The 21,341-nt window shown below is 41.5% G+C and overlaps 1 protein-coding gene and 1 long non-coding RNA gene across 3 annotated transcripts; one reads left to right on the top strand and one right to left on the bottom strand.

The window, feature by feature from the left end:
• Positions 1–54: 54 nt before the first annotated feature.
• On the bottom strand, positions 55–15,625 carry QPCT (glutaminyl-peptide cyclotransferase). 2 transcript variants are annotated; one of them, XM_074863301.1, is made up of 7 exons: positions 15,300–15,625; positions 10,881–11,027; positions 8,219–8,500; positions 5,465–5,641; positions 4,519–4,618; positions 3,915–4,031; positions 55–1,790 (listed from the first exon to the last, which is right to left on the bottom strand). In XM_074863301.1, exons 1-7 carry the CDS (start codon positions 15,420–15,422, stop codon positions 1,645–1,647), a joined length of 1,092 nt encoding a protein of 363 aa, XP_074719402.1. In that variant the 5' UTR covers positions 15,423–15,625; the 3' UTR covers positions 55–1,644. The 2 variants fall into 2 exon arrangements, with proteins under 2 accessions (XP_074719402.1, XP_074719404.1); XM_074863303.1 differs by lacking the exon at positions 15,300–15,625 and adding an exon at positions 13,523–13,575.
• LOC141941120 (uncharacterized) lies at positions 1,760–5,457 on the top strand. The gene is made up of 3 exons (XR_012628225.1): positions 1,760–1,879; positions 2,614–2,827; positions 4,705–5,457. It is a non-coding gene; the product is annotated as an uncharacterized LOC141941120 (long non-coding RNA).
• Positions 15,626–21,341: the final 5,716 nt, after the last annotated feature.

The raw sequence follows: 21,341 nt of genomic DNA on the forward strand, positions 1-21,341 counted from the left end.
TTTGATGTAATTACACAGATGTGCAGTAATATCTGAAAATAAACACCTGTCCAGTTTTTAGAATTTTCATTGTATTCCATTTCAGAAGTTGCATGCAAAATAGAAAAATTTCTTACAAATGTTAAAGTGATGGGAAAACATAAAATGCTTTCATTTCATCTTGAGCAACAAAACTAGATTGAATTTCATTTTCAGGATGTCCTGTAATAGTAAAATTTTACAAATTTGCATTGCTGTAAATATTTCTATTGTGACTTTAAGATACGTATGTAAATACTGTCTTAGGTTCGGAAATGTTTGCTTTAGGAAAATGGTAAAATACAGGCCAGATCTGACGTGCCTACAACTCCACAGCTTATTTCCTTTTTAAATCTCTTTGCCCAGGATAGAATTTTCTAATGGAAGAGGTTTGGAGCAGTAAAATACTGACTTGTTTTTTCCCAGTTCATCTACCAGCTTGATTTTTTTTTTTTTTCAAATGCTCTTCTTTTTCTCACCAGTAGAAACCATAATTCTGTAGGTAGCTTGTCAATACTGTTTTGGCTTCTCCTATTGATTTCATTCCAGGCTAGATTTTTGCCAGAGTATTATACTAAATTTATTGAATATTTCCGGTAAGGAATGTAAAAACACAGGGTTGTTAAACTGGTATCTTTTTGTGATATAGGCTATGGCTTGTCTTTACTTTTTGGTGCTTAAACTGTCTTCTTGCTTCTGACTCTGATACTTATTTTACTCTTGATAGATAGCACTTTACCATTAAAATTATATAAAACTATGGTTTCTAAAGTGATCACTCCTAGTATGATTACTTCTGATGTAATCAGCAGGTATCTTTTTTTTATTTTGGGCCAAACTGTGAATGATTCTCACATGAATGAATGGTGTGTGCTGGGACATTGCTCCCCCACACGACTTACTCTTCTGTCTCCCACGTTGCACTCAAACCATGATGGAAACCGCCACATACCTTCCTCTTAACATCACTCCCCACCACCCTTCTCCATCAAAAAGTATCCAACAAACGACAGGGAGAAAATTGAATTTGAGTTATTTTCCTTGCTTCCTGGTGTCCTGCTGTCTGGGGACAAGAGTCCTTGCAGCCCTCCTTGTACGGAAAGGAGGAGAGGGAGCAAAGGATTAAAAAGCCCTTCTGTGTGTCAGGAGTTCTAGCAGTTCATTTCAGGATGAGGTGGTTTAGCTCAACCCAAAGTGGAAGTTTGTTTTAGTGTGATTTTTGCCTCTCTCCATAATGTGGTATAAATGTCCATTGCTGAACACTGCAAAAGTTGGTCATACCTTGTAAAAACCGTAGCTAACACTTATGTTGGAAGGCACTCCCTCCTGGGATCTTAATATGTGACATAAACCAGTGATAACAATCTGGAAGAATTCTGGGGTTTTTTTATTCAGAGGTAAGACATGGAAAGATGAAACTCTTTCCAGGCTGAAACTAATTCTTATTTAATGCTCTCTTATTTGGCTACATGGAACATTGGGCCAGGAACAGCTGAATCAGTAGTCAGTCTAGCAAGAGCTATCGTATTTTGCTTGCTTTAGTGCTCTCCTATGCAATTAAATAGCAAATGTGAAGGTAGGCAAACAGTATTTAGAATGGAGTACGATTTGTTGCCATTTTGTCTATCACAGGTTTAGATATTCCAGTACAAACACTTGCAGGATTTTGCTGAGGTTGTCGATAGTGGTTTTGTCAAGGTTTTCTTCTGTGTCCTCCATGGTATGCCATACTGCAGGAAAAGGGGATGGGATCAGATGTAGGACTGGAACCCCTATAAGGACGAAAGTGAAATTTGGAGAAGAAATATTGGAGAAGTTCTGTTAAGCCAATTGATATGTCGCAATTTTGCAACAGAGTCAGGTAACTATACAATAAGTCTACTTCATAGAGGAGTGTGTGTCGCTGCAGCTTCCTTTTACCTTCTCTTTTTTTGAAGCCTGTGACTGCAGCCCATCCATTTCATTGTGTTTCCTAAAATTGACACCTTCCTTTCCTTTGAGTACTTTTCCTTTTTTTTTTTTTTTTTTTAAAGGCAGCTGTAGTTAGTAGTTTTACTCTGATACCCGCTTTTTTTTTGAGATCCTTTGCATTGTAGTTGTTGATACAGTGTTTAGGAGCTACAGAAGGGTGGAGAAACCACTGCAGCTCCACAAAGTGAAAACTGATAACCATGTTCTTGTGACAGTGTTAAGTCTGAGCACTTTTTCCACCATTTTTTAGTCCTCTCCATAAATGGTAAAATAGGGTGTGTGTATTTTTAGTCTGTAAAATAGAACCACTATTATTCTCAGATAAAAGAACTTCCACTTGAAAAGAATCTGTATCACCATATATATCTCAAGCCACCCATACATACTGCAACTTTTAGGTAAAAAAGGAGTTAAATCAGTCCTCTGCTTCCTGATCGCTTTTTGGGGGAAGCATTGTTTCTCTCCAGCCTCTTTCCTGTTTTACTGCTTTTCCCCTCTCATTTTTCAGCTTCATACCACTAAGGAATCCGTTTTCTTCACTAGCTGTTAATCAACTTATTAGAAAAGGTTTTGAGGTGTAGTCATTGTTTTTTCCTTATCAACTTTTATCAAAAACCCCTGTAGGATTTTTGATATCCCTGGACGTGCATATGATGACTCTGTTGGTTGGGCCTGGGCCCTGCCTTGGTGTGAAAAATGAAAGATGCACAGCGTTGAAAAGCCATTGAGCAGGAGACAGTAACTATAGCTCAGTGAAGAGAGCACTCACTTAGAAGTGGAGAGGTGCAGCTGCTCTTGTACCTGCTTCCAGAGCTGTGTGCGCATTTTACATTCCTCGGTAAGTAACAAGAGCATAAGCAATGGTAAAATTAGGGGCTGGATGTGAAGGTACCTCCCTCCTTTCCTAGGTAGATACTCTCTTCATTGAACTAATGTTACATTCCTTTTTGGTTAACCCTTCTCTAGCAATGTGACTCTTATAGTCCTTGCTGTACAGTGGAAAACTTCAATCAGAAGAGTTTACTGTATCTACTACCCTTCTTTGGGCCACCTTAGTTCTGAAGGTGCTCTGCTGAGCTCTTGAACCGAGAAGGACATCAAATCCACATCTTGAACTTGGACAAGTGCTTTAATCGCTGACCTGTAGCTCGACAAGGTGGCAGCAGTAGTACAACTGCGTTCTCTTTCTTTGATCGTGTCCCAAAGGAGAAGAATGAACACAAAGTCAGATGCTATGGCGTAGGTGTCTGCCAGGAGAAATGCTTGGGTAGGGAATCCCAGTTGTAGGTATGTGCCTAATTCCAGGAGGGATTTCAGGCATATGGTGTCCTTTGCTATTTCTGCTGGCTGCTCTATGTACCTTTCCCACCCCTCAAACTGACAGCCGTGAAATCTCCATTCTCTTTAGGGAATGAGGATGTCTGATTTGAGTATGAGTTTTTGCAGGAGTCAGTGCCTTCAAATTTAAACAACAGTAATAGTGAGCATTACTATAACTTTGACAACAGATCTTTAGAGATTTTTGTAGTCTTTGAAGATACAACCCTTGAGTGTTTCACTGCTCCTAGAAATAGCAGCTAGCTGGTTAGCATGTACGTGGTGACATCCCACTGGATCAGAGTTGCTTATCTTTGTAGGACGCTACTGGTGGCAGAAACTTTCATTATCTCTGTGCCACTGGAGCTGTGCTCGTGCAAAATAATGATGGGTATGTTTTATCACTGCTTTTGTTTGGGTATTTTTTTCAAAGGTGTGATTCTTGGCCCGTGTAAAGTTGGATTTGGAAGCCTTAGGTTCGGGCAAAGAAGCTTGAAACAGGATTACATGCACTTGCTCATTCATTAAATGATGCATTTGTTACTGAATTTATACTTTATGTATATATATATATATATATATACACACTTTATAAGATCTTCTGGTACCTCTTAATAAAAATGGAACATGGTCATCTTCAACCAAGCCTCGATGTAAAGTAGTCTGGAAATACTGCCTTTCAACAAGGTGATTCTTCAGCAGATTCATGTTGTGTAGCTCTTGCTCTGTAATTCACAATGAAAGTGATTATTCCAACTTCTGGACAATATAAGGCACGTTAGCACATTTGAATTATTCTTCCTCTCATATGGAAGCTTTTTCCATCCAAGAGGAAAAAGGAGTTGGTGACTGTCTTTTGTATTTGTTTAGTACTTAGGAGACGTCAAGAGCAGTGCTATTACTGTCATTTTACAGAAGTGAGAACTAAAACACAGAAGCGAAGCAGCTCCCAAGAGCTGCAGAGTGACAATCAGTAATAGAATCTGTTTCATGGCTTCCAAGTGTCTAGGAATCTTCCTCAGTTATTTTATGAATTACATGTTAAAATCTTTGTATAGGTTTAAGATACACCAAATTTAACATTTAAAATATTAAATATTATTACTGTAAAACAGAAAAGTAATCTAAAAATCTGATTCACAGGACTTAATACATTCAGAAACTACACACTAAATTTTGAAATTAATCAAAAACCCATACCCATCTCCTTACCAATTGCCTGAAGCCTCTCAAACCATCGAATAGTGTTAGGAAAATAATTGGGAAAGACTGGGTTTGGTGCACCAATTAAATCCAGTAGTACAAGCAGGTCCTGCAGAAGAAAGAGACTTTAATACAGAATTATTTACATTACTACAACACCAGCAGCAGCAATGAAACCTCTTGGTTCCTGTATAGGTCATGACTAGCTCTGGCCAAAGATCTGGCTTTTCTACCATGGTGCCTGAGAAGAACTCATTAGCAGAACCCGATTCCAATCTGCTGCATTTTGCTGTCTTTCCAAGGAGGAAAAAGGTAGGCTGTTTCTCTGTTCCTCAAGCTGAAGCAGACTGCATCGCTTTGGTTGCAGTTTGTGTCTTATATCCCTTTAAAAGAAAAACTGTGGTAGGTGGGGAGAAAGAAGAGGAAATTGCTTCTTCCCCAGAGAACAACAAAGTCTGTCAAGGGAAAGACATTTTATGAGTCACAAGATACAGTGACAGAAGAAAAGTGTCTCAGCAGTGAGTAGGGAAACTAGAAGGCAGTAGGAAGAAGGGAGCAGACAACCAGAATGTTAGTAGGAATCAAAGGGAAACAGCTTGCTGTAGCTTAACGCTGAGCTAGGGGAGGTTTGTTCATAGACTGATACTACATCTGTGCTCTTTCCTAATCACTTTGAATTATCTCTCTTGAAGAAGGTGGGTATCCTAGTTTATCTTCTAATAAATTTGTGTATTTTGATTTTTCTATGACTCTTCCTCATACTTGCACGGAGAAAGTCTAAGCAGGTTTACCTGAGAAGCTCTTGCCAACAAACTATTTCATCACGTCATAAAATTTCCATAAGCCTGCTTCTTCCTTTAACTTTGGTGGGGTTCATGGTTTCTTGGGAATTACTAATTAAATATTTTAAAAATGCAATTTACTATTATTCATGAGGGAGGTGAAAGCCACTTACTATGCCCTGCAGCTGATTTGTGGTTGTTGAACCAGGTGGATGTGGGGTGGATACCATTTTTTGAGCTAAGTGTTGAGATCCATAGAGGGAATCGGAAGGGGACCACCGGACAAAGGCTTCTTCTCCATCAAAAAAAATGAGCTGAAGTGAAAGGTCTGGTCTTGATGTTGAGCTGGTCTGTTGGAGGAAGTTAAAAGTAACATAACTGATTCTGGCCAGAACATTAAATAAAGGACAAATACTGTAGTCAAATAAGCAACATCAGTAGGGGTCTGTTTCCAAGGTACCCTATGCAAACCTTCCTCTGGCTGTTACACATATGTTACGGTGTAATAGTGGTAGTGATCAGTCATTATTATTTATCTAGTACAGTGACACATTCTCCAGTCTCGTATCATTTTGCTTCTAGTTAGAAGTTTCATTTCTGACTTTAGTGGGCATGAGCTGAGTCTGTTGAGATCTGCAAAACGGGTAGCAGAAACATCATCTCAAATAATGAGGAGACAGGTCAGCAACAACACCTGATGTGAGTGTTAATATTATAACTTGATAGCACCACAAAGGACTAATATCTCTGCTACAGTTGTGCATCAGTGGAGGTGAATTATGTATTTGTAAAGTTGATGGTTCTTTGAGGTACAACGAGCAGTCAGTCATGAGAAGAATGACCATTTCTTTTCTTTCAGGGGGACTTGCAACCACCGAGGCAATTTTACCCTAAAACCGAAGCACGGAGAGTAGAGTAGATACGCCCTTCCCTTTCAACAACCAAAAATATACCAGTAGTAAAAACTGAGAATATATATGATTAATGTATTTAAGGTCACAAAGGTGACATCTGTGTGAAATTTCTTCCCCATGTAGAAGGAGCCTTTTTTCTCTCTCTGTTTACTAACTGAAGCCTTGTTTGGACTGGCAGCATTTCCTAATAAACTACAACATGGCTAAACCAGGTTCAGTTTCACTATATGAACAGTTTTGGAACTGTACTCTTGGCAGTTGCTATAAATATTTTAACCCCTCTATGAATAAATGCTATTTCAAGTGAAGTTGCATGATGTGGTTAAAAAGGTGGGGTCACTGGCAACAGTCATGTCCTGTATGGGCTACAACTCCCAACTAACTGGAGCTGATCCAATATAAACAGTAGTGGAAAACTTCTATAAAATGTTGCTCATGCGGGCAAGATGATATTGATTATGCTCACAGTGATATATGGATTTCTCTAATGGTAATGCTCTGCTGGCCTTTGTCCTTTGCACAGGACAGAGCTCTTTTGATAGCAGTCATTTTCCATTACATTCTGGAGGAAACTGCATTAATGCCATTTGAATTTTAGAAAGTAGCATTTGTACTATTATTACTGTTTAACATGTTCTCAGGACGGAATAGCAGAGAGAGATGTCTTTGCCCTTTAATTTTAAACTTACTCTATATAACTAGAAAAACATCAAGATAAAAATCACAGCTTCAAGTCAAAGTATAAATAGATTTGGCCGAAAACATAACAAAGTCTGTTATGCTACTACGAGCATAGCTAATGTATTAAGCAGATGGATCCCAAAGTATATTTTGTTAACAGACTGTACAAATGGTAGCCTGTGCAAAGTAATTAGATTGTCTTTTGTCAAATGCTGTCATCTTACACGATAAAACAATTTAATCAAAAAATGATGTATTGCTTGTGAAAAATTCCAGTCTTTAAGTCGGTCTGCAGGTTGTTTTATAAATTAACCATCAGGCAAATTTATTCTAAATGAAGCTTCTCAATCAAAGCATATGTATTGCAGGAGTGCTTTGTTTTGTGATTAAAAACATTGGCGTATTATTAATCTTCTAATTCTTAAATATTCTAATGTCAGAAGGCACTAAATCAGTTTCTGGAAAAGCTGCTGACAAGTAATCTTAATGCCTAAACTGAGTGTATTCCCGCCACTTTGTAAAACATTTGAGAGACCTTTTCCTGTGAAAGCTGTTAGTGTATGAGTATTCTCCTGTAAATACTGAACCAGTAGATGGCACTCATGAATCTGTAATCCTATGATCTTGTAATCTTACAAACTTTCAGAGTTTGTAGCATCAAGATTTTTGTGCCTAGCAATGGCAGCACTTTGAAGCAGCGCAGCTTTCATAGCATAGGTGACACAGACTGATAATATACTATTACTTGACTGTTCTCCTGTACTCAGCCATCACTTGTTTCATAAATAAACTATTCAAATTGATAAAGGAAAACAAGAAGAAAAGCTTGAAATTGTTATGGGATGGAGGGACGTGAGCGTAACTTTCCTGCACAGCAATTAGTTCATCTGTCTCCCAAAACAGAATACAAGTGAGAGATTTTAAAAACGTAAGATTCAAAAAGCAACAAAACTTTGTCAATGACCCTAAATGTTACTGGATACGATCAGAACTTCTGAGTAGGGTTCTGTGCCTTTTTGATAGAGAGTAGGATTATATCTCACCGAGTCGATAACGTATGTATTATTCATGTATAAATGGTTATTTTTATATAGTGTATATTTATTGGATTATTTTTTGATAGCCACCCTTTGCATAAGAAGTTTTAATGTGATTATGTACCCTAAAGTAGTAGATACAGATCTCTGTTCTGTTCTTCTTAAAGTCAGTGGGAGTTTCACTACAGGCACAGCAATCAGAGAATCAGGCACACAGGCTATGGGAGAGAACATGGAAGTGCCTTAAAGCCTACTGCTGTTGCAAAACCAGATGAAAACTAAACAAGCAAACTACCTTGATTAACTGCAGCTTGTTATCCAGGGCACGTGCCAGCTCCAGTATCATAGCACAAGGCACGGCTGAATCGGTTGCTCCTATAAACACTCTCTCCTGCCATTGTTGTCCAAAGAATTTTGAGTCATAGTGGCAAGCAAGTACTAGATGGCGTTTTGCAGAGGGGTTGAGAGTGCTGATAATATTTGAAAATGTTTGATATCCATATGGTGTGTATCTCTGAAATGTATCTTCTTCAATTTCCCAACCAGCCTGTAATCTTTGAAGACGGTGCTTGATATGCTGCAATTAAAAAAAAAAAACAAACACCAACTCAGATTAATGTTGCTTGCTTCAGAAAGGTGTTGCAGACAAATCGTCATTAGCTAACTAATAGTGGCACTTAAGCTTATTTCTGTAAATTCATGGCAATTTTAAGAGATAAATTTTATAGCAAAAAATGTAATGTCACTATATAAGATAAGCAACATCTTTGCTACCTTAGCCTTTGACTGGCTCATTTGCTTTTCATTTCTCACTTTTGTCTCTTGTCTTTGGAGTCTGAAGGTGCTTTGAATGATTGCCCATTAATATGACATATTAAGATCTTGATCTCTGAAGTTTCCAGGCCGGTGTTTTTTCAGGTGTAACCAGGACAGATTTAACCTTTACCTCTTCAAATCTAAACTTAGTTGTGCCTGTAAATTAAATGTCAGGACTGGCTGCAGAGGACTTGGTGTGGCTATTTTGACAATTACCACACATAGATGCCATGGCAGTATAAAAAAAATGCTGGTGTGGTTTTTTGTTTGTTTGTTTGGGGTTGTTTTTAGTTTTCTTAGCTTCTATGAGAAATCTGCCTTTCAAGTGACATAAGTTGTTTGTAAGGCTATAAGAGACAGACTGATTCCTATAAAGAATGAAACATTTCAGAACAATGTTTTAAAAATTAAATCCTGTAAGTGTAGCTCACATAAAGATAAAAAGTAAGACAGTGATTCCATAAAAGAGATCATTCATTTTAGGTATCCTCCTACCTAAAGAGAATACCTCTAACAACCCCAGTTATACTTAGTACAGAGTTCTGGCTAACTCTTATTAGAGGGCCATCTCTGTTGAGCAACTTATTTTTATGGGTCCCTAGAGTGCTTCTTCAAGGCAGATTCCTCTCTCTTTAAATAAACATTAGGAAAAGCCTCTAAAGGGAAAAAAGAAAATAGACTTTGAAGACTTGTCCTGCTCTTGGTGAAGTCAGTGGGAATATTGCCATAAATTTTAGTGCTAGAACAAACTTCCATTTTTGTTTGTGGTCACCCTCTGAAAGCTTTTACGCCATTGTATGGTCTATCCGCTATCTGTAGGCAGAGCAAAGGACGTCTGTTATGGATTAAGGGGAATATATAAGCCTGGATGGAGTTTCCAGTGTGCATTAGCCGTGACTGGCACTAGCCTTCTCCCTTAAAGGAGTTTGATGCTTTTTCTGTGTCTTAACAAAGAAATGTCATACATTTCACACTCCATTGTGCTTTGACAATGGAGGATTCTTCTTTTTTTCCTTTGTGGGGGTCTACGTTAGTACATGCTGTTACCTTGTAACAGGATGATCCTATTTTGAACATGATTTATGGTTTTCTAGCCTAGGCTCAGCTGTTTTTTTGTTTTTCTTACTTTTTCCCCTTTCATTTGGCTGTCTTCCAGGGTATCACTGAAGAAACCACAAAACTAAATCTACAGACACATGTGTGTGCATGCACGCACACACACACAAAGCATAAAAAAGCTGCATTTTCCAGTCTACCACTTGCAGAGTGGCCAACAAACTTACTGTAGTTAGGGCTATCTTGGAGCTGTTGAGTCATTGCCTAAAGGGTAGATAAAGGCTAGTGAGATGTTATGAATGTTTTCTAGTAAACTCAGCTGTACCCCTGGTTTAGTCTCCCGCTTGGCTAATGTAATCCAGAGCTAGCATGGCACACAGTCCTGAAGATGCCCACGCCGTGAGTGCAGAGCAGAGGTGTGGATGGGGCAGTGACCCAGTCACGTGGTAACTCCTTGTGGCTCAAATACAATGCGCTGGAGCTTTTACTGGCTTGGGGCTGGGTGCAGTGGGAATACACTAGCCCAGCATTAACACACTGCTGTGCCTGGGCTAGCGTGGTAGTGGGACCAGTGCTGCACTTCATCATGTTGACCATTTCTTCTGCCTGCCCGTTCAGGCCCCTCTGATCCCTTTTTGTGTTGATACACTCATCTGAAAGAACACTACAGGGGAGTGTAACAGCACAGGACCTCTCCAGAAAAAGGCTGGGGGGGTGTCATTTATTTCATCCCTGTGTATGGTCCCAGGAGGTTTGAACCAGTGACCAGAAACTGCTCATGTGAGGGAAAGGACAACAGTTTGTTGTACTTTGGGTGCCAAACCTGAGGCAAGCTTTTTAATTTTAAACATAAATTTAAAAACAGATTTTATTTTTTTTTTCATCATGCTATGCAGCCCTGGGAAATGATGTCAGCTAAAGTGTAAGCTGTGTCATGTAGGCTCTATGCAGTCTAGACTTGAACAATGATAGAGTTCATCCTACCGAATGAAAGGAATGTGTCTGTCCCTTTAGTGGTCACTAATGGCGCTACCAGAATATAAATAATAGATGTTCTTAGAGGTTTCCAGGAAATGTTGCCTTACCTGTCGTACGATATAATTTCCCGGTGACCCTGAGTATCTTTCTATCAGGATAGGGCGCAAATCATTCTCCCACATTTCAGAAACATCTGTGTTTGCTGCAACTTTTTGAATAGCGTCAGAATGTAAAATTCTTGGTTGGTGAGAATACTGCAGAAGGGAGAAAAAAGAAAATACTGCAGAAGGGAGAAAAAGGAAAGATTGCTATAACTATTATTAGACCTTTTTAACCATAGTTTTTTTCAGAATTACAATAAATGTGATATATTGCGCTACTTTGATTTACTGACAACAAAAAGTAATTTTAAAAAAACCTTTTTTCTCAAAAATGATCGACATCTTTAAGTTCTGTGGCTTCTGATTCTTTGATTTCCATGCAAAATATTCTAGTATTAGAAACATGGGAGAAAATTTTACCTACCAACTAACTGTAAAAACTCAACCCGTGATTGGGTTCTCTCTTGTCTAATGTCTTAACTACATACATACAGTCATGTCTGCAGCCATGCCACCTTTAAATGGGGTTTCCATTGAGACAAACACCAGAAGCTTTGTTTTTAATAGCAATAATATTTAGCTTTATGCTGTGTCTACATTATGAGGTGCAGTACTGCGAAGAAATGCATGAACTAGCTCAGTTGCAGAAAGAGTGAAGCTGTGTCATTGTAGCCCCTGCCACAGCGGTGGTATTGGTGTGACTGCACAGCACGGTGTGGCTCATCTGGGGCAAGCTGGGGTATACGTCAGCTTTGTGACACATGGGTTAACCTCAAAATTGGCAGCATGTCTCCTGTGACAACAGCAGCTACCTCCCAAGTGGCTGCTTTTGTTGCCTAAGCACCGACCTGTAGAGCTATTTCAGGTGACCTAGAATACTTGAGACATCCTAGTGGGGCTGGCAAATGCATGTCTTTGAGGTGCAAGAGCCTTGTGCTGTTCTGGAGTGGTAGCTGAATGCCAGCTGAGATCCCCAAGGACATCACAAATGCCCCTTTTAGGCACCTGATTTGAACCTATCCATTCACGAGCAATTACCTCCTCAGGAACTTCCTGAGCCACTCCTGTTTTCATAGATTGCTATTTTAGGCACTATCACAGGATGCTCCTATCATATCCATCCCTTATTTCTCTCATAAGGTCTTCCCTCTACTTCTCTCTTTCTCCCACTGAAAAATCCTGGTCTGTTTATTTGTTCTTTGATCAGAACTGCCTTACATGAATGATGGGATTTGCTGTCCTTCAGTGTACCCTGTCTACCAGATGGGGAAAGGGAGGGAAACCAGAACATGAGTGCACCATAGCTTATAGTGTATGTTAATGGTATTTTATATTTTATTCTTCTCCTTTCTTCAAACTGTTTAACAACTGACTTGCTTTTGGGCTCCTGCTGCATCAAACTGACATTTTCATAGATGTATTTACTCTACTCCATGTATTTACTCTAACTCCATCATTGTGTATGTTAACAAAAATTAATCATTCCTCCTCCTTTCCCACTCACTCATGTTTGTCATTTCACATTTGTCTGAAATGACTGCTGAAACTCATTACCTGGCCAGAAAGAGTACTGACCCTGAGATCTTCTGCAGTCCTGTATAATGACCTATCTTAATTATCCTGACTGATGAATATTGTTTAAAAATGTTTTGCCTCACTATTTGTCTCCTCTTCTACTTCATTTGTGTGTGTGCTGAACAAAGCGGGCACAAGCACAAATATTTTCTAGACTTCACTGCAAGCATTTAATTCTATCCTTCTCTCTCTTCCTAGCTGTTTATCTATGTGTGGACCCTTCCTCTAATTCCACTTCAGTTGACTAGTGAAATTAAGTAGAGGGGAGACACAAAGACACTGAATCCTACAATGCTAATTCTAACATAGTGTTTAAAGCTGAACTTTAAGACTATAAGGACACCAAATTTTAGTTAACATTTCTGATGCTAGTAAAATTAGACGATTAAAGAAAAACTGCATTTCATCTGATATAAAGAAGAATTTATACAAGTTTGGAAATTGTATTGTAGAAGATGCATAAACTGTCTTTTGAAAGACTAGAAGTTTAATACAGTGGAATTTACACCAGTGTAGAAAAGGCACAGATGAGAAAATGTCAGGGAGCTGTTCTGTTTAGGAGGCACAGGCTATAAGATGAGAGAGGAAAGCTAAAGCTATGCACTTCAGAAGAGTATAGGAGGACAATTTAATTAAGGAAGTTCAGAAAATATGCCTTCAGTTGAACAAGTGAAGGGCTCAATTAGAATGTGGAATTGTCTTGCTTCTAACTGTAGAGCATGCCTGGTAATTGAGATCATTGAATCACTTTGCAAAGAAATATTATTATTATTATTAAAGTACAAATGTACAAAAACACTTAAGAAGAGAGGAATAAATTCCCATTTCTAATAATGGAGGTATCTTCAAATTTGGGAAGTGAAAGGAATTACTTAAGTGGTTATGAAATAAAAGAGAAGTAGAATGAGATCTGTAGGTGACTCATTCCTTACAGCGTTGGTCAATCCCCATTTCCTCCATGGCCACAGCAGGGAGGCAGAACAATGTGTTTATGACAGGGCTATCGCTAAACCTTTTGTACTAAGCTGCATAAAACAGCAAGACTTCAACTTCTACAAGTAGCCCACACTTACCTGCTGATTTTGGTACATTTCAGCTCGGTGCCAATGGAAGTGAGCTTCTAAGAACTCTTAAGCTTAGGAACTGATTCCTCCTCCTCAGTGAGAGAAGGAGGGGAAGACTGTACATTGTAAGACTTTCAGCTTCTGGCTGACACATCCCTTTAGGCAGAAGGAACAAAAGTTGTCAAGGGACAAGAATTTGATGAGAAAGAGGAAGTGGTTCTTGGTTAGTGTGTGCATGAGCAGAGACGTTCAGACGCTATGGTTCTGCGGTTGGATGATACTACTTACATCCTTGTCAAGTAGATTGACTACTTGGAATGGAATGGGCTAAAGAGTGTATTGGTATAGCTCGAGGGGGGTGAAAAAAGGAGCACTGAGGCTACACGCTTGTACATTGACTACACTGGAACAGGTTGCCCAGAGAGGCTGTGGCTGCCCCCTCCCTGGAAGTGTTCAAGGCCAGGTTGGACGGGGCTTTGAGCAACCTGGTCTAGTGGAAGGTGTCCCTGCCCCTGGCAGGGGGGTTGGAACTAGATGATCTTTAAGGTCCCTTCCAACCCAAACCATTCTGTGGTTCTATGATTTAGCCTCACATATTCTTATATATGTACATATAGATGTATTATGCATACTATATATATTATGTTACAGATACGTAGTCGATATATAAGCTTATATAGTAAGATACAATGAATAGAACAGAATGACAAAGTTTCTTTGTTAAAAAACAACAAACAACCCAACACTTATTTGAATGGGGAGTGAATAAAATCAAGGAGAAAGGGAATGACTAAGGGGAAGTGAGTGGAAAGGTATGACGGAAGCTTCATTTTGCCAGTTTGTCCTGGACTCTGATCTATTAGTGGAGAGAACAGTGTACTGGATTAGTGGAGTTCAGTCCGTTCTGGCTGAACTTTGAGTTCACCTGGGGATGGGCCCTATAAGTATATTTTCCATTTGGAAATACCTGAACCCTTTAATTGACTACAACTGCAAATTAACTACAATTTGCAGTTGTATGTTCTCCCATGTTCTGTGTCATTCAGCTCTTCACAAAGCTATGTCAGTGTTTCGTAACCAACCACTAAGTTGTTACACAGAGAAATCAGGGGGTTACTGCTTACTACTGTTTCATTAAACTGCTTTTTTCACTAGTTCACACAACACTCTGAATTAAAAACAATATAGTATGGCTCTACGACATATTAGAGATTATATCCTTTCAAAACAATTTCCCAGTAGCTATCAACACCATCCCTACCGGTTTTACCTGGCTAAATGTGCATCACGGCTGGAAGAGCTATTTGTTTTCTCAGAGTAAGACACTGTTCCCCGAATCACCGTCATCCCGCTGCAAACTGGACTACAGCTGAGTGTTCTATGGAATGTCATTTCGGATGCTGATCCCTCTCATCCCCTTTGGGTTTGCCCTTAAATTCACTCGCTGCCCCTGACAAATCTTCCGCGCCCGCTGCCCGCTCCCCGGCGGTGTGACGGGCATCGCCGGCGCGACCGACGCCTGGAGCCGCCCCGTTCTGTGCAGCCGTGGGCGGGGGGCGCGGCAGCCATGTTACCCCTCCTCACCTGCGCGCCTCGCGGGCCGCTGACCCGCCGCCGGAACTCACGTTGTTGGCGCCGCGGGCGGGATCCGCCGCGGCCGTGCCGGGGGTGCGCGTACCACGGCCCCGCTGCTGACCCCGCGCCTCCCGGGAAGGGGCTACCCCCCGCCCCGCCCGCAGCCCAGGGGGGAGGCGAAAAGAGCCCGAGAACCGCGGACGGGACCCACCTTCTCCAGGGTCCAGCCCGCCCCGGTGTCCCTGCCGCGCCCCGGGTGAAGGCAGGCGGCGGCGGAGAGGCACAGAGCCGCGAGCAGGCGGAGCGGGGCCGCCGCCCCCTCGCCTCCGGCCATCCCTCTCCTTCCTCTCCCCTCAGGGCTGCCCCCGCGGGGCCGCTGCCCTCCGCCTTTCCGGGGCCCAGGCAGGCAGGAGGCAGGCAGGAGGCAGGCAGGAAGGCTGCTGCAGAAGCGGGCGCTGGCTGCTGCAGCCCCGCCAGCCTCGCCCAGCCCGTCTCCCCTCCGAAATGAGCCTCGTCCCTGGCACCACGTCAGCAGTGCCAGGGGCGCTGCCGGGGACCAACCCCGGGCCCGCCACCGCCCCCTCCCTCCTCTCCCCCTCCCCCCGGGACCGCGGGGATGCGAGAGGCGTCTCGCCGCGGCTCCCGATTTTCGCCGTGAGCTCAGCTGTAGCCTGCGGGTTCCCTTGAAAACTCGTGTTGCGTTTCCGGGGGCGGCTTTGAAAGGAACCGGGGCCCCGCGTGAGCTCGGTGCCGCTCGGTGGGCAGCGCCAGGCGCGGGGATGAGGAGGGCTCCTGCCCAGTGTGGGCCTCGGCCACCGCCCCTTACTGGCCGCCAGTCTGACAGCAGTATTCGTGAAGGGTTCCGAAAGGCAGAGACCAATAGAACGGCAAAAAGTGGTTTAATTTACTATTTTATAACCTCTTCTTATGATCTCTTTTAGGCCTAAAACGACACTGCTTGTTAAAATCACGGTCCTGTCTTCAGGCATTTTAAATTCTGTGATTATACTACTAACTACCAATGAAGCAAAATTTGGGGTGAGGTGATATTTCGCAGTAGACCAATTAAAATGATTAAACCAAAGATAGAAGCCTCTGAACACAGAAGCCCTTCTTTAGGTCATTTGACATCACCACCCTTGCTCTGCGGTGGTGTAGAAAACATCTGACTATTCTGCATCACAAATATTTCATTTAAAGTTTCTAATTTTTATATCATCCTTAAAGTTCAGACTTAATGCTAGAACAAATTGGAAGAAAAAAAACCAAGAAAAGTAAAGAAAGGAGAGTGGGAGCAGGAGTAATCATCTTGCTGCTCTTCAGCCTTGTACTGGAAAGCTGCATCCTGGAAACTACAGCTTTGCAAGTATTCAAAGAGTCTGCAAGGGTAATATTAGAGAAATGGAGCAATTTGTTGATTTGCAGATTCTTGACCCAGATTCCACAGATTTCCTAGAAAAGCTGGTGGATCTGCTGCCCAGCATACAGATGGGATCTCTGGCGGTGATAGTTTTACTGCAGATTCAGCATCCTTCTAGCTGATATGTGGAATGTGGCTGTATCCAAATTTTTCATATATGGCAAAACAAAGAGTTAATTTAAATCAATGCTCTTTTTTTTTTTTTTTTTTTTCATTCCCAAAAGTCCACATGTTGCTTTGTTAGGAAATTGTTCCAAATGCAAAGCCAAGTCACTGGTGAATAGGGAGAAATGGGCAGTCATTTGATTACCAAGAAAAATCATCATGGTTTACAGATTCTCAGGCAAAAGCCCGGTCATGTCAGCAGAGATCAAGTAACGGGAAATTAGTCTAAATCCACCTACCAAGATGACAGTGATCCCAACAGGACTACACAACAGAAGAAAAATCTGTTGCCCCTCCGTCAGATTTCCTGTGGTTGACTATATAATCCAGATGCTGGACAAAATTTCTGGCTGATGTGCCAGGGTTCTCATGCAATTTAGCAGAAAAGAAATAATACAATAGCTACAGGAGAAATTTGCCAAGAATATAAGCTTGATTCAGGACTAGCTAACACTGTTTTCCCCTGAGGGATTGTGGTCCCACCGAGGGGTACAATTCTTTGACAGTTTATGAATTTGGCAAGTGTAAAGTCAGCTTAAGACAGTGTTGATCTCACCTACGTGGGAAACACGGATAAAAATGTAAGTGCTGGACCAGATGTATGGAGGGATTGAACAGGATTTTTAAAAGGTGTTACTTTCAAAATTTGGAGGAGAGACCTTCCTCCCCTCCCCCTCATAACCACCCCAGAAAATTCCTTGTCTAATGATATAAAGAAGACTGAGAAAAAAAAGAATCCATTGAAATGTAACAGAAATCAGAGCAGTTCACAGGTGAAAAGAGAATAATGTAACTATTTTTAAAAATAATACACAAAGTTAGAAAAAATTAATCAAAGGTGGTGAACATTTTGTTTTTCCAGGGATTTACAAAGGAAAAATATGTTGTTTAGTCCTACTCCATACTACCAAATTGAAAAGATGTCAACATATTGCTCAGTGGTCAGCTGTTCTATTTTATACATTTTAAATAGTTGGTTTGTTACCATGAAGAATCAAATGGATGTAACCACATATCATCTAGAGAAAACAAAAAAAAAGGTAGATTTGAAGAAAAGCATACATTATCTGTGAAAATATAACCTGTACAGCGTTCCTTTCCTGTAACCCAGTTGATGTGACAGTGCCATCTACTGAAGACCCGAGGGATAGACGTTAGAGGCAGCACCGTCAGAAGCTTTTCCTTGTGCTGACCCTACAGCATATAAACGTTTCAGCCCAAACCGCCCCTCGGCAGCTGAGGCCGCGTTCTCTGTCATTACCTTGGAGAAATGCACTGTCAAACGCTGCGGATTTCATGCACGCCTGTTCCTCGGGAAGGGGGACTCCGATTCAAATACAGTTTTGATGCTCAGCTCTTTCAGCTGGTGGGCCCATGGTAGGGAGAGGAGAGTAAGTGTGGTTTGTTGTGTTTTGAATCCACCTACACAAGGCAATTTTGTGCCTGAGCTGTGGCTGATTTACCAGCAGTTAGGATACACAGTCTGAGATTTCCAGTGTTTGGCAGCCTGGGCTGCTATGCATTCAGAAATCCGCAGGCAGATCTTAGAGCCCCGAGGGAAAGGGTGGCTGGGCTGATGTCCACAAAGAAGCACGTGGGCCTGCAGGTGCCTGGTGCTCACCTGCTTTCTGTGGGCTTGAGCTGCTCTTCATCCCAGCCCACTCGTCCACCGTTGATCCCTGTGGGGTTTGGAACAGAGCCTTTATTGGGCTGTGGAAGTACCGCGCTTGGTGATTCAGGTTTAAGAGATTCTGTTTCCCTGGGCTGACGTGTTCACAAAGTTTTACTAAATGAAATGCGCGGGTGAACCCTAAACACTTATTTAGGGAAATAACTTTATGTTTAGCTCAGAGTTGGTACAGTAGGATTATATGATATGAATGAGGCTGCCCACTCAGCAGACGCAAGGATTTGTGAGGTCATCATTTAAACTAGAGGGGGGGTAAGTGAATTCCAAAAGGTCAACTATATATAATTAATAATATAAATATGTATTTTGTTTTCAGTGGGTTTATACCAAGGTAAATTTCGATTCCATGTTTTTTAAGTCTATACTAAACTTCTCACTGTTTTGCTGGAGGTGGATTTTAGGACAAAGTTCAGCTAAGGGCTCAAACCGAGACGATGAGGTAATTCAGAGACACATCCACATTTCAGGATTTTATCCAAACCAAACCTGAACTCCTAACTCTTTTTCAGTTCTCTTACTGGGGGGAGGGAAGAAAGGAGACTGTGAACTGCAGAAAAAAAAAAAAAAAAGGGAAAAAAAGCGCATTTTGACATTTTGTCCATGGAATTACTAGTTCGTCTTTTTACAAGCATTTCTTGCAGATCTTACAAATCCTGAATGGGGGTATTTGCTATGCAAGATCAGTGTCAAAAGCAGTGAAAACTAATCAAGGCAGCACAGGCATACGGAACTTCTCAGACAAATGCACCAGTCAAGTCTCCCAGGACATTGCCTTCTTTGTAACCCAGTTAGATGATACAAAAATATTCCAAACATTAGACTGGTGAATAGAAATGAATATATTATGTTTCCATTTTCAGATACAAAATATCCAAATGCTATCAGCATTAATTTCAAACTGGAAAAACGATGTATTTTTAGAGTTGTAAAACAGTTGTTGCAAATGCACTTTGTCTATATAGATCTAGTGGTCCATATAGAATGAAAAACAGGGGTTTTATAAAAGCGAATAAATACAACACAAGTTACCCCTATTTCCTGGTATCTTGCAGCTGTAAGAGAGAGCAATTTGTAAAGTGCAGCTGGCTACAGCAGGGAAAGCTCTGAGCTGTGAAAGCAAGCTAACCATCTGAGGGAATGATGTGGGCTCAGAAACAAGATGAAGAACTTTGATGAAATCCACAGGAAATCACTAGTTATGGTAGTCACAAAAATAACAAACCAGAATGCTCGCCCTGTCAGTTGGTGCAGAGGGCTAATGCTGTCATGATGTTGCGCTGTGTAGTCACACAGTGTCAGCTGTGCATATGCACGGAGATGTGTGCTGCTCTGTACCTAGGTGCTGAAATGCAGAGCTGCTTTCAGATGTGTTTTGCTCAGAGATATTTACAAACAAATGACACAGTTTTTGGATGCTTCAGGAGTATTTCTTTAGTAGAAAGTACTGCTGCACAAATACTTGGAGCAGTTTGTTTTGTTTCGACTGATGCTGTTCTGTGTTCTGTAATAAATTGATTTTAACTAATCCATCTTTTGTTCTAATTTATGAAAAAGCAGCTATGATGGCTTAGGGCAGCAAATTAAATGGCACCAACCCTATTGGATGGTATAAAGCTGAGCTTCTTTACAAAGAAGTATAATCGTAGCCCAGTGACTGTGGTAATACCTAATATCCATCTGGTATTGTCCATAAACAGCTATTTTTAGGGCTGTTACTCAGAATGTGAGAAGCTTGCTGTGCCTTAAATGCTCTAGAGTATGACTCTTTGCTGTGCTAAACATCAAAAACCGTGTTTATGGAGGCAAGCTCTGTGTTTACAGTGGTGGTGTGTGGGAGTCCCACTTTAGAGGAAAAAGGAAGCGAAGATTGCTCAGTTATCTGGTGCAGAGCTTTGGCAAGAACATCCTCTATTCATGGAATAGCCTTCATTAAAAAGTCCCAGAGTGTTTTTTAGCATTCAAAACCAGTTAAAAGCAGAATCAACCATTAGCTGCTGCAGCTTTAGTTTAAAGTAGTTCCAGATTTTGACAAGAAGCTGCCGGCTAATTATTTATCAAATGAACTGGTTCCAGTCAGAACACGGACGTGGTTACACTCTGTATCAGCTGCGCTGCGTAAAGGTTTGATGCAAAATAGGGTGAAGTAAGCGGAAAGACTCCACTCAGCTTCAGTGGGTTTTAGGCCAGGCCTCAGGAGTATAAGATGAAGGAAATGAGAAACGTACGTTACAAACAGCACTATAAATGACAAAGCACTGATCTGCTTCTCCATCTGTGTCTTGCTGAGCTGAGAATTAGAAGCCTTTGAATTTCTGTTGACAGTTTGCCTTTCCCAAGTGTTTTTGGTCTGGTATATAGTTTAAACTTCAGTAACTTCTTACGGTAGTGGATGTTATTTTAAGACTCATTCACAGAAATTGAGTCCAAATTCAAGGAGGAAGATTACAGGTTGTCTTTTAACAGGGAACTTTTGGGCTGGAGGGAGGTTACAAATGCAGTTTTGCCTTGTGACCAGTTCTATTTAGTACTTTTGCTAAATATCTTGCATGCAGAGATTTGCTGATGATGCAAGAGTGGCATCATTAACGTGGAGCAGGAGGACGGGATTTGGGTGAATCAGAGTGTTGGTGGGGGTGGCTGAAGCGTAGTGGCAGCCAGGGACAGCCATGTCCGAAAGGGCCTGGAGAACTCCTGCGGTAAGCTGCAAGCACATCAGTGGGGGCCATCAAGAGGAGCAGGGGGCCCGGCAGGCAGGCTGTTTGCTGAAAGCCCTTTTGAGCTACCAGGTCAGAGCGGCCACGAAAAAGACCAGCGTGATCCTGTGACACACTAGGTCAAGTATTTCCTGTGCAGAGATGAAGGGCCTTATCCGCGGCCCGGGGGACATCTCCGTAGGGCTGCGCCGCGCCACCCACGCCCCGGAAAGGTGAACCGAAAGTGGCGCAGACGGAGAGGAGGGCTGCGGCGGCCGCGGGAAG

This window comes from Strix uralensis, chromosome 3 (assembly GCF_047716275.1).
Source record: "Strix uralensis isolate ZFMK-TIS-50842 chromosome 3, bStrUra1, whole genome shotgun sequence".
Lineage (NCBI taxonomy): Eukaryota > Metazoa > Chordata > Aves > Strigiformes > Strigidae > Strix > Strix uralensis.

Bases quoted from the DNA above. Each gene is read 5' to 3' on its own strand.
- QPCT (XM_074863301.1), bottom strand. From the start codon at position 15,422: ATGGCCGGAGGCGAGGGGGCGGCGGCCCCGCTCCGCCTGCTCGCGGCT. The intron at 8,501-10,880 runs GTAAGGCAACAT...TTTTAATTGCAG, and splicing joins GAAATTATATCGTACGACAG to CATATCAAGCACCGTCTTCA. The intron at 4,619-5,464 runs GTAAGTGGCTTT...TTTCTTCTGCAG, and splicing joins CAAATCAGCTGCAGGGCATA to GACCTGCTTGTACTACTGGA.